The sequence below is a fragment of the Chaetura pelagica genome, unplaced genomic scaffold (assembly GCF_000747805.2).
Source record: "Chaetura pelagica isolate M959 unplaced genomic scaffold, ChaPel_1.0 scaffold511, whole genome shotgun sequence".
Lineage (NCBI taxonomy): Eukaryota > Metazoa > Chordata > Aves > Apodiformes > Apodidae > Chaetura > Chaetura pelagica.
This window is the reverse complement of record NW_009952161.1, coordinates 26,497-38,478: the sequence shown is the minus strand read 5'-3', so window position 1 is coordinate 38,478 and position 11,982 is coordinate 26,497. Positions and strand designations below refer to the sequence as shown.

Below are 11,982 nucleotides of genomic sequence, written 5' to 3'. Positions count from 1 at the left end.
CAGGAATGTTTCTTGGAATAAAAACACGAGGCTGTAGCCAAAAAACCTGAAGATAGAGCTGAATTTACATACCAGGACAAGCTGAGGGTAATCCCGACACATCTTAATGATTGAGGAGCACGCATGCCTTCTCACATTCTTTACTGCTCGTGTTCTAGGAGCCTGGACAGACACAACAAACTTCAATGCAACAAAACAAAAGTTCAGACAAATGTAGGGTATCTTCAAGAGACAAATGCATTACATACAGTTTTCTGCACTGTTGAGTACAGATCAAAAAAGCATTTCCACACACCCCACCCCAAACAATCACATACAACCACATTTCCTCTGGGTCAGTAGCCAACCCAAGAAGACCATGTTAAAAAGCTATGCTCAAAGAGAGAATGCCATGGATCTTACTTGCTAATTTGAGACTCCAAGCACCCCCTAGGTAGCTGGCAGCTTTGCAACCATCCTTCACAGCCATGTTTACTACCTACTGAAGAGTACCCACAGCTAATTAAGGTACTTCACTTTCAAGAAGCTCAACATAGAGTTCGGGAGTAAGTGCACTGGCCCGAGACCACACCTGTGGCCTTCTAAATTTGTGAACTGAAGCTTATTAGGCTTTGTCAACCAAGAAGAGATCAGCTGTATCTAGACTTCCCACTCCTTCCAGGAATAGGCTTATATTTGAGAAGCCTACTACAGTAGAGACTTCAGACCCAGCCTGGTCTCAAACAGAATATTATTTGATCCAACTGTTATAGATTATTAGTAGAGAATAATTCAGACGTACCTTACTTTCTTCTACAACTTCAAAGGTAACTGAAGCAAACAGCTGTGAGAAAAGGGAGGAAAAACCCAAAATCTCATGTCACTTGTTAATATCTAGCACTTACATGTGTTTTGAGCTCAAGGAATAGATCATAAGACTTTGGTGCAACTTCATTAAAGTCAGTGAAGAACCTTTGACTAAGTTGACACATGAATCATCAGCACAGTGAGGTCTTGAAATAGAACATGGTGTTGACTGGCCAAAGCATGCACTTAATATTTAGGGCTAGGAACTGCAAAGTTTGTGTTATTTGGCATTGTTTCTTCTAGAACAAGACTCAGTTTCAGTTCTTCCCATCTTAATGCAAAGGAAAGTCCTTCCCTTACAGTAATGCCAAGAGAATTGACTCCTGCAGTTCAGCACAAGGGCCTCACACCACAAAAAGCCTACTGGATTTTAGCATGGTTTGCAAGTACCTACCTTGGAAAGTACTTGTGGTAGGTATTCTGGTCGGTAGGTGACAAATGGGAAGAGAGCAGAGACATTGGTGAGTACACAGGACAGGATGAGAGGATCCTTTGTTTCAAAATTAAGCACAAGCTGCAGCAGATCTATGCCATCATTCACTGGGATCTCCTACAGAGGTAGGAAAGGGAAAGCAGAAAGAAGGAAAAAGGAGGCAACACTCAGTACTTCAGCCTGTAGCACACATCCTATATCTCCTAGAGCTAAGCCACAGGGCTGCTGCTGTCATATCAGCCTCTCAGTTGAACACAGCTGTTCTCAAAGCAGAAAGAAATGCAGTAGAAACACAGTTCAACTGCTCACTTGCTGAGGTAAAAAGAGCAGCAGCCTTGCCATTGTTGGTAGGGCACTCCTGAAATGTCCATCTCAAGTCTCCATACTATTGCTTGCACCTCTGGAAATGCCAGTTTTCCTCTCAGTTTGGTGCTCTGCTCTCCTCTTGACTCAGTCCAATAGATTCCATTCTTTATCAGCTACATCAACCCATATAATTATTTTATTGTGATAAGAATGATGAACTGAAGTGCATGAGCAGACTAATTAAAAAATAAAAAATCAAGTCAGTTTACAACAAGACTCAGAAAAAAATGTTTTCCTTCTGATTTGCCTGCTGTTGAACAAAGAGGAGAGAAACAGCTTCTGATCTTCTACTTCCCAAGCATGAATTTTTCTCATTTAGTTAAAAATATCTAATCAGAATATGATTAAAAAGAATAAATTTAGGAAATTTCCACATAGGCTCTTCCTTCTGTAGCAAGGCACTATGTCAAAGCAAGCTACCTGAGCACTCTCCTGTGACTTTTCATGGCACAGCATCCAGAACCAATCCATGCATGGCAGGTAACACAGTATGAGTTTAGTCCCACCTAAAGAAGGGTCGCTACGTCTCATGAGAATCACTCACCAAACAATCAGGGTTTTTGCACTGAGGTAGTTGGTTAGAAAAAACTTTACAAGGACAAAATGGCTGAAAAAACCCACTCAAGTCCAGCCAGAACAAGCCAGAAGAGCAGGCAAAAGCATCTCATACACATACATCTTTATCCAGGGTTCGAAACATCTGGCTGATGACGCTCTCGGAGAAGAAGGTCATGGCATCCCACTGGATGAAGGATGGAGAGAAGACGGAGCAGAGACCTTCACCAGTCCTAGCTGAAAAGAAAAGAACACTGGAGCTTTCACCACGCTCCTCCCAGCATGCACACCACCAGGCTGATAAGCTCCTGCACTACAACATCTTGGCACTCTCGAATATTTCGGTCACACAGCTCTCTCTGCAGGTGCCTGGCAGGGATGCATTTGGAGCAATTAAGGTAACTCTGTGTGATTTGCCTTGCTGAAGTGAAGGTTTCTGAGCTTTAAGTCTGACCTTTGAGATACTATATGGAGCAACACCAACAAATTAGAGAAGGGAAAAGAAAAGGAGGGTGACCATATGCCCAGACTTAGCACTGCAGGCAAGACTGCCCTCAGTGTGACTTTGCAAAGCACCAAGTGGCTTTCCTTCACAGGAGGAAAGCAAGGTCACTGTCAGAGGGATTTGCCAGACAGGCAGAACTTCCCTGTCAAAAACAATCAGTATGTAATGGAGATAGCAAGGCCCAAATAACTGTAAAATTGTATCAGAGGGAAACCTGCATCTGTTTTGCAGAGAGACTCGTCAGAGGGAAAGTAGCCAGGAGGTTTTACGTTAGCTATTCCATAGGTAGACTGCAAAGGGTTAAATTTGGGGTGGGTTTGACTTGATTTTGCTTTTAACTTGCAAATATCTTAAAAGCCTGAAAACCTAATGTTGAGTCTTGGCTCCCCATTAAGGAAAAAAATAAACAACAACCAAACAAAAAGGCAAAGAAGATTTTCTTGGCTTGAGCTGAAAAACCAAGTCCTATCTCCCCATTTCTTTTTAGGTAACTCACAGTTCATGGGTCCAGTATCAACAGGAGCTGTGAGTTGGTACTTGAGCCATTCACCAGCCATCTGGAAGCCAGTCCGAGGGTCCAGACGACAAGCCATCCTCATCACCTCTCCTTGCTGGGCTCGGAAAGCTGCAGTGAAAAATCAGACACCACACAATGAGCTGATGCTGCACATGGTCCCCAAAGCTCATCTGCAGGTTTGCACACCTGAGAACATTACAGACTGTTGATCTGGCAATACCTGGGTAGTTAGCTCAGATATACAGTCAGTAAACTAGATGTAACAGGATGGGCAATTTCTGAAGTGATCTGAATGGACTAAAACAATTACGCATTAATATAGAAAGAAATGCAACTGAAACGCAGAATGAATTATCAAAATCTATGCTAAAGCCAGATCTACTAAAATTAGGCCTCTGATTTTAATTCTAAATTAGATTCTACTAGACCACCTACTTGGCCAGCAAGCAAAATAATAACAAAGAGTAACCAAAATTAAGTGCCTGAGCTGCCATACGCATTAATATAGAAAGAAATGCAACTGAAACGCAGAATGAATTATCAAAATCTATGCTAAAGCCAGATCTACTAAAATTAGGCCTCTGATTTTAATTCTAAATTAGATTCTACTAGACCACCTACTTGGCCAGCAAGCAAAATAATAACAAAGAGTAACCAAAATTAAGTGCCTGAGCAGGAAAATTAATTTTATGCCAAGATATAGGCTGAAAGAGCCAAGGCACCAATGGAAGCTGCCAAGGCACTGCAGTGGGCTCCAAGCTCAGATAGCAACCGAGAGAGGAAAAGCAGAGAGAACAGCTTCCACACAGAGTGATGGCAACTTACAGTTGAAGAAGGCATTGAAGTCCTCATCACTGTCAAAATCAAAGCGGGAGTATTCACAGCTGGGGCTGTCTGATTTAGAGGGAAAGCCCACCTGGGGACAGAGCAGACAAGGTCAGGAAGGAAGAGGAATCACTCACCACAGCTAACACCAGCTTCAAGGAGATGAAGACCAAAGATAAGGAGCAGACAGGAAAATGCTGAGACAGAGGTGTTTGCTCAGCAGCCCGGAGATCATGTATTTGGCAGACACAGTAAAAATTTCCTTTCTTCCCCATGGGAGATCCACAGGCCATGTTCACCTATGCACCTTCTCACCCAGCTGGTGATAGTTCCCACATACCTTCACTAGGTTGGTCATAGATGCACGGAGATACTTGGGAATCATAGCCAGCAACAAGGGGTCGCGGGACAGAACCTCATGGCGAAAGAGGGCTCCCCATGTGATCTGGGTAGAGGAGCGCAGGAACTGTGGGAAGAAGAGGGGAAAGAGGAATCAGAGAATTTCAGTGCTGGAATCTACACTGCTGACTTGAAGTGTCACTAACAGAAGGCAATAGCAAATTACACTGACAGTTCAGTTGAGTTCAAGGCACCTTGCAGGCTCAACTCTAACTTCCAGAATGCCACCAATCTCCAAGTAAATAAGAGGGCTGATAGCAAACGTACTTTCTATTCAGCACCTCTGTATCAGGCACTGTTCCTAATGGAGCAGTAATAGAGGAGAAATCATCCTGCCTTCCAAGTCTTCAGCTGAAAGTGAGAGGTTGGAGAGCAACATTTGGCAGTAGAAGTTCTGCAGTCTTCTAAAGTCAGTTCAATTACACATTCACACATGCTTACACAAACATACCCGAGATTTTCAGCCCTTTACATACCTGGCTGGGATGGGTTGTGAAGGCTAAAAATGAGTCAAGGTATTTTCCAAAGTTTGTTGGCATTTCCACATCAGCATCTGAGCCCTATTCAGAAGACAAACAATTACAGACAAAATACTAATTATGTCACACAAGGCTCACCACTGGTATGTCTCTAGATGAAGCAGGAGTGCTACATCCAAGCCCACAGACTGCAAAAGAGAGAAAGCACTGAACACCTGTGATCTTTACTCAAAGTAGTACACCTTGAGTAGTAGCAAGTTCTGCTGTCCAGCCTGGGGTGCTGGAGACAGCACCACCCCCATTCAAGAGAAACGGGCAGCTTCTCGGGTACTGGAGTTTCATGAAAACCAAACTCGTAACTGCTGCTGCCACTGCCATGAGTCACAATTTCACTCCTATTGGGTCAAGCCCACACAGCAGGACTGAGGTGGAGCAATTCTCAACTGCAGAATTTCACAAGCAAATACTCCCAAATGATTTTACTCTCATTCCTTCAAATGTTTCCTGCATTTAATGTATGGGTATCTCTTTACCAGTAACTTTCTTGGAGGTTTGTCAGGAAAATAATTTTTACCTGGAGCCATAAATTCAAGGTTTTGCTGCTCATCACTAACCATAATATGACTTGCTGCCTTCAAGATCCCTGTTCTGGAGCTGTACAGCTCAGAGTTGCCTCTCCCAGCTGAATCTGGACGAGAGGATACAAATCTCCACCTCATTACTTCAATTACAGACTAAGAGCTCCCACTACCTAACAGCAAGGGAAGTCACTTAAAGTAGTAAAACACCTTTTGTTTGATATCCATTCTTTTTACGGATAAATTGGCTGTCTGCCTCAGTCTCCCAACAAAAGGCATCTCTCAACAAGCCTGCCTTCCTTACTGTAGCAGCACTGTGCTGAACAGAGGGAGGGGGCATTCAGCAGCCAGTGTAACATGTGAAGTATCAATGTGCATCCTCAGCTCAAAATAGACAAAGAGCTTTGGAAGATGAACAGCAGGAACAAAACCTGTTTCCTTCTTCAGCTTGAGAGAATCTTGGTAGAAGAATGAACAGGTATAAAAAGCCTCTTTTTGAGGCTTTTTTAATAGGGAAATTTAAAAAGTTTCTAACACAAGAGTGACTTCCTGGAGTAGTTTTTCTGTAGCAGTAGAAAGCAAGAAACCAGACCAATCCTCAATGAAGCTCTGACATCCCACTTGCAAGCAAAGCCACTTTTGCCTCTTCCAAATGTGTGGAGAGAACCCAACAGCTACCAAATGGGCAGAGAGAACCCTCACCCCCAGCCCAAAAAACTAGCCTTGCCAGGATTGCTGCTGGTATTAGTAGAGACTTACTAGCAATGCACATAGCTGGCTGCCCAATGCACACAAAACTTGACAAAGTCTCTTCAAGAAAACATAGTGCTTCTCCACCAGGCCTTCTCCATCTGCCGTCCTGGGAATGAGGGGAGGGAGGAAAGAACAGGATCACAGTTACTCATGCTGTAGGTAACAGGCACACTGCTATCTATCTATCTATCTATCTATCTATCTATCAGGTTTCACCCTGAAAGAGAAAGCTGAGGAAGCTGTAATTTACACCACTTTGTACTTCCACTACAGGATTTGAAAAAACTCAGTTTTTCAGGTATTGCAAAAGAGATGGTGCTTTTGTCTCTCCTTCCACTGTTCCACCTTCCTGCAGTTAAGCAGCAAGATTTTTTGCAAAACACATCTAAAAAGTCATTTGTACAGTTTTGTGTGAAACCACGGCAGCAGGATGGTACTCACTGTGCAGCAGAGAGAATGTAGTGCATGGCAACGTCTCCAAACAAGACCATCAGAGGCTTCCGATCCTCCAGCTTACCCTGCATAAAATATGCCAAATGCCTCAATTAAAGCATAACTATTTATTACCATCTGCTTAACTATTTATTCCCACCTGAAAGTGAAATTAGGAGACAGCCAGTTGTTCTTCCATCTGGGGAGGTACTCACAGTCCACAAATGGTTTCACTAAAAGCTTGCCAAAAAATCTAAGGTATTCCTGATCTCAAAACATTTTCCCATGCAATCCCACCACAGGAACTTCAAACTGAAAAACTGATTCTGAGACATTAACTCTTCATCAGGATAGATTGGATAGCTACTTAAAGGCAGCTGAGAAGCACTCAGCCTTGACACTAAGCTGCTTGTGAACGTATGCATCAGATCACCTTTAGATCCTGCTGTCATTCCTCTGAGCTGCCAAATGACACAGCTGGTGACATTATTTCCTACTTCAGGGTTACAGAAAGTAGGAAAAGAGAAGTTAATGGGGATCTCTAACTTTAAAACTGTGAGGAGAGGTGAGCACAGAAATTGGAGAGGGTTCCAACGGTTGCTCTATGTATTGTACTGGCACAACATTCAAGCTAAATACCATTAGCATAAGCAGCCAAATTTGAATTTTTTTCTTAAATAAAAGGGCAAAGATATAATTGCTGAATCTGAAGAATTATATAGGAGAATACGAGGAAAACAAAGTTGAGCCTGAGGAGCTGAAGTGGAAGAACTCACCTTCCCAGGAGACACTCTGCTGCTCCTATTTGCAGCTCAGGCTCATTTAGGAGCAGACACAACATCTCCAAGAGCTTGCAGTTGTCTGCTGTGATGTGGCTCAGGGCCACCCAGTCAATGTAGCCAGCCAAGGTGTTGAGTGCTGCTATCCCCACACGACAGTTTGCCTGGGCCTGGCAACAGAGAGAAAGCAAGAGGTCAGAGCCAGAGAGAAACACCAATTCCCATCTAAGGCCATCCATCCACCCCCTGGAAGAACAGTATCAGGAACCACCCTGAGTTACAGTCTTAGACCCTTCTGCTGCCATCCCTCACTTCCCTCCCTTCAAGAAGTTTGTATCATGGGTGAAGAAGTCCACCTGCAAATGAGAACTGCAGGTCACAGACTGCAAAGCCTGGGAAAAGCCTTGTTCTAAGCAATCTTGGTTTTAAGCATGACTAATGCACTAACTCCCATGTAGCTCCACTCACCTTTGGCTCCTGAGCCAGGTCAGTCTTCTGAAAAAAGGAAACAAGAGACAGTGAGTGAGCAGCTACAGTGCACACTTCCACCCAGCCACTGCTGGACAGGCTTATTCTTGAGAATGCAGCCACAAGCAGATTCTCAGAACAGCTCCCTAGTGACAGAGGCTGCAACACAGTCTCCTGCTCAGAACATTGCTGCAGCTATCATAACCACCTCCACAGCCCCCCAGCAAGTCAAACTACAGGACTCTGAGTTCCAGGTTAATCCACAATTTCCTCCTCATCCAAAAGATGACACTCCAGTCAGCAAGCATCACGGAGACAGAGGGGACAAGAAGGAAAGGCATTTTGGTGCTTCCTGGAAGCTTCCAGGGAAACAACTTCTGAGCATCCTACATCCAACATAAAGACTCTGAAAGATGCTGGTGGCTTTTCTGTACTAAGAGTTATGTCTGAAAAGGGTGATATGTCCATGCTCAGAAAGGCAGCTGGGGCAAGAGCTTGCAGCCTGACTCGCAGTTTCAACACTTACCAGCACCAATGCACTGCTTGCAACATCTTTTTGACTAATGCAAACGAGTCCCTCAGACACTTAGGTTTGATTAATTTTTCAGATGCAAAGACACCATAAGCATTTTTTTCTGCTGCAAGGTTTTGGTTTGGAAAGTCTGTCCTGCAATGTATTCAGTGCAGTGATTTTCAGTTTTTCAGGCTGTGTCCCAAACATTTAACAACTGAGCCACCACACCAGAAATGCATACTTAAAAGCATTGCAGATCATTATGATTTTGGGGAACTGTTCACCATCTCCCCTAGTCTGTGTGAAGACAGGTATTTGAAAACCCAACCCCCCGAATTTACCCTGTGCACAAACATCCCAAAGATCTGCTAACCTGTGGAGTCGCGAGGACGTCCTGTTCCTGGGGTGCTCCAACCTTGCCAATCAGAAAGATTCCACTGTTAGCAGAAGCAGCCACATTTCAGAGCCTCAAGCACTGCAATTCAAATCTTACCTGGAAATGCATTTCAACCAAACTACAAAATGCACCAGAGCCTCCCACCCACCACCATGAACCGCAGAGAGATGCAGAGATGCTCTACAGGATGGTTTGTTCAGCCTCTCAGACTATCAGAAAAATGAACATTAGGTAGGAGAGGGTTTTTCACTGCCTCCCAGCTTCACATTTAGTGTAACTCTGCATTTTAATTCACAGAAAAAAAAGAACAAGAGATACACCTAAACAACTTATTTATGGATTGGTTTCTCTGTTGTGCTTTCCTCTCAAATCCACTTCCTTCTCACAAGAGGATCTTGATCAACCTGCACATCTCTGGCTCTGGGTAGTAAGTCAGGAAAAACGTCTCTTTACATAAAATGTAACCAAAACTTGACGAAAAAGGGCTTCCTGACCTAAGCTGTCAGAGAAAAGGACAACAGAAGTCCCAACGTAATTCTGAGACATCAAAACCTCATGCATTTTGGTGCATCACAACAAAGATACCACTGTACCATAGGAGAGGAGATGCAAGCCCAGGAAGGCATTTTTATTTAAAGATATCTATTATTTATTTATTTATTGCCACTGTGTGTTGTGTGAAATACTCCAAATCTATCCATTTCTGCCACAACCACACCTTTGTTTTGCTAAGCCATACAACCCTAGTGTCAGCAGAGCAGTCCAACTGTACAGATGAGGCAACTCAAACCATTTAACTATGAACATTTACTTTGCCAGCCTTTGTGTTCTGTCTCTCTGATCAGTGCCTGCTTCCCAGGCCACAGCAAATCCCCACCTCACAGCATAAGCCATGGATTTCAGACAGTTTCTGCACTTCCTTCCCCAACAGCTTGTGAGTTGCATCCCAATTCCTAAACACCTCCACCACCGACAGAAGCCAAGGAAAGGAGACTCTTACCACGTGCCTGTACTTGTTAACGTTCTGCTGCAAGGCAGTTAGTAGGAAGCTGAAGATCTTCTCCATGTTTTGGGTGAGGGTTTGCTGGATATCTCGTCGCCGCTGGGTAGGCAGAGTTTGAAAAGTCACCACATCCTCTGCCAAACGTAGGAGGATGAACATCACCAGTTCCGTCTGAGTTTCCTGATGCCCCAAGATGAAACACACTCCATCAGAACAGTTCAAACATTAACATCTCTAGAGGCTAGCTCAGAGCTGTAGAGAGCAAGTGAGCATCATGCATGAAGATACAAATCACACTTTGGGAAAACAAGACAGGAAGATGGCCCTCCCTCTGCTAAAATAATCTCCTAGCATAACTTCATCTCACAGGGATTTTCAAATCCATCATCAGCCTGTCTCATCCCATCATGGATGGCTTGGGCCTTCCTCAGGATGATGGAAAACTGAAACCCATGCTATGTGCAAGCAGAAGAGAACAGACAGGTACGTTTCATACCCCTTGCTTGGATAGTGTATCCAGTTCCTTTAGCATGTCAGGCCAGTGCTGAGGCCACTCACGCTTGATCATCTCCACCACAATGCGAGAAAGAACATCCTTAATGTGACTTTCCTCCTCCAGAATACTTTGAGTTCCCTGTGATAAGACAGAAGCAGAGTTATACAAAAATGCAAACATCAGACATTTACAATTCTTGCCTGGGAATCACAAAGTGGATGCAAATATTCAAAACCATACAAAATAAAAACAACAAAACAACACACAACATTGGGCAGCTCTTCATCCCAGCTACCTTGGATGACACTCCTACCTTCCCAAGGACCCACTGCTAGTGAATTCTGGGAACGAAAAGGATTTTCCTTGAAAAAGGTCACTTAGTCAGAAGAGCATTCACACGGATGGAAAAACCAAGCCTAAGATAATGACTTCAGTGTTCTTGCAAAGGCTAAGAACATGTTTACTGAATTCCCTCCTAAGAAACTAAAAAGTAGCTTGTATACGTTTTCCACCTCACAACTTCCTGCCACGTGAGGTGACATGCTTAGTGACCTGGCTACAAGGCAGATAAAAAGCACTGGGACAAACAGGGATGCACAGCAAGAGGTAAATGCAGAATTGAATTCAGGTCCTCTGTGCTAATTAAGCGCAGTCATTTATCCCTTTGCTCCCATTTTCCATCTCCAAGTGAGAGAATCATGTTTCAGAGAACAGGCTGGGATAGAAGGTACTTACACTGGATATGAGGCCCATGACATTGTTCTTTAGATAAACCTTCTCTAGGCGAGGCATATTGTTCCAGCGGAACCTGTTCAGAAGGGTTTAAGAAATAAAAGGGGGGAAAAAGAAATAAAAGGGACACAATGGCAAAACATTTAAAAAGATCTCCGACTTGGCTCTTGATGGACCATCACTTCTTTACCTAAACGAGAGGGAGACATCAGGGCTCACTGTCCGTGCCAGGGCCCAGTCCTTTAAGGAACAGGCTGAACCAAGCCTGCTGCTGGCGGGTGGGCGTGCACCGCGGCGGGGAACACCTAGGCAGCAGCAGCCGGGGCACAAAGCAGCCAGTCTGCAGGGGAGGCAGCGAGAGGCACCTCAGAACCGAACTGATACAAAGCCTCTTTGTTAGCGTCAGGCCAACAAAAGAGAAGCTGCAAGGACCTCCTGACAGCCCTGTGTGTTTATATTTACATCTTGCAACGCCAACACCTCCCAGAGTTTGCTGGATTAGCCTCCCCAGCCTGCCTGAAGGCCGCTTTCTCCTCTCCTCCTTTCAGACAGGAGGCAAGAAACAGAGACGAACAGCAGCTCTCCCCCTCTCTGCGGCTCGGGAGTGCCCCCCCTGAAGCCAGGAGGCAGGGGAGGAGGGCAGAGCCCGCACTGGGGGCTGCGGGGCGGCGGGCGGGCCCCCTTCCCCGCCGCGGGGGCGGCCTTACTTGACCACATGCTCCAGGATCTGCAGGCCGAAGTGCCGCACGATGGCCGTCTGCGTCTTCTCGGCCAGCTTCAGCCCGCAGGGCACGCAGATGGGGCACTTCTCCTTGAACTCCTCGCAGAACTGGGGAAGGCCCGGGGAGACGCACACGCAGTTAGAGCCGGGCAGAGGAGGGGACACCCACCCACCCACACCCACC

General features: G+C 44.9%; 1 protein-coding gene across 1 annotated transcript in view; it reads right to left on the bottom strand.

The window, feature by feature from the left end:
• The window catches only part of XPO5 (exportin 5), a 29,313-nt gene that overhangs the window by 15,997 nt on the left and 1,334 nt on the right, over window positions 1–11,982 (bottom strand). The window contains exons 2-17 of the mRNA XM_010007253.1: window positions 11,785–11,906; window positions 11,081–11,153; window positions 10,346–10,483; window positions 9,847–10,029; window positions 7,936–7,962; window positions 7,465–7,637; window positions 6,698–6,796; window positions 6,263–6,362; window positions 4,923–5,006; window positions 4,388–4,513; window positions 4,048–4,138; window positions 3,202–3,330; window positions 2,322–2,437; window positions 1,241–1,396; window positions 782–823; window positions 73–180 (exon numbers count right to left, since the gene is read on the bottom strand). Coding sequence (XP_010005555.1) covers window positions 73–180; window positions 782–823; window positions 1,241–1,396; window positions 2,322–2,437; window positions 3,202–3,330; window positions 4,048–4,138; window positions 4,388–4,513; window positions 4,923–5,006; window positions 6,263–6,362; window positions 6,698–6,796; window positions 7,465–7,637; window positions 7,936–7,962; window positions 9,847–10,029; window positions 10,346–10,483; window positions 11,081–11,153; window positions 11,785–11,906 — 1,767 coding nt within the window. The remainder of the gene's footprint in view (window positions 1–72; window positions 181–781; window positions 824–1,240; window positions 1,397–2,321; window positions 2,438–3,201; window positions 3,331–4,047; window positions 4,139–4,387; window positions 4,514–4,922; window positions 5,007–6,262; window positions 6,363–6,697; window positions 6,797–7,464; window positions 7,638–7,935; window positions 7,963–9,846; window positions 10,030–10,345; window positions 10,484–11,080; window positions 11,154–11,784; window positions 11,907–11,982) is intronic.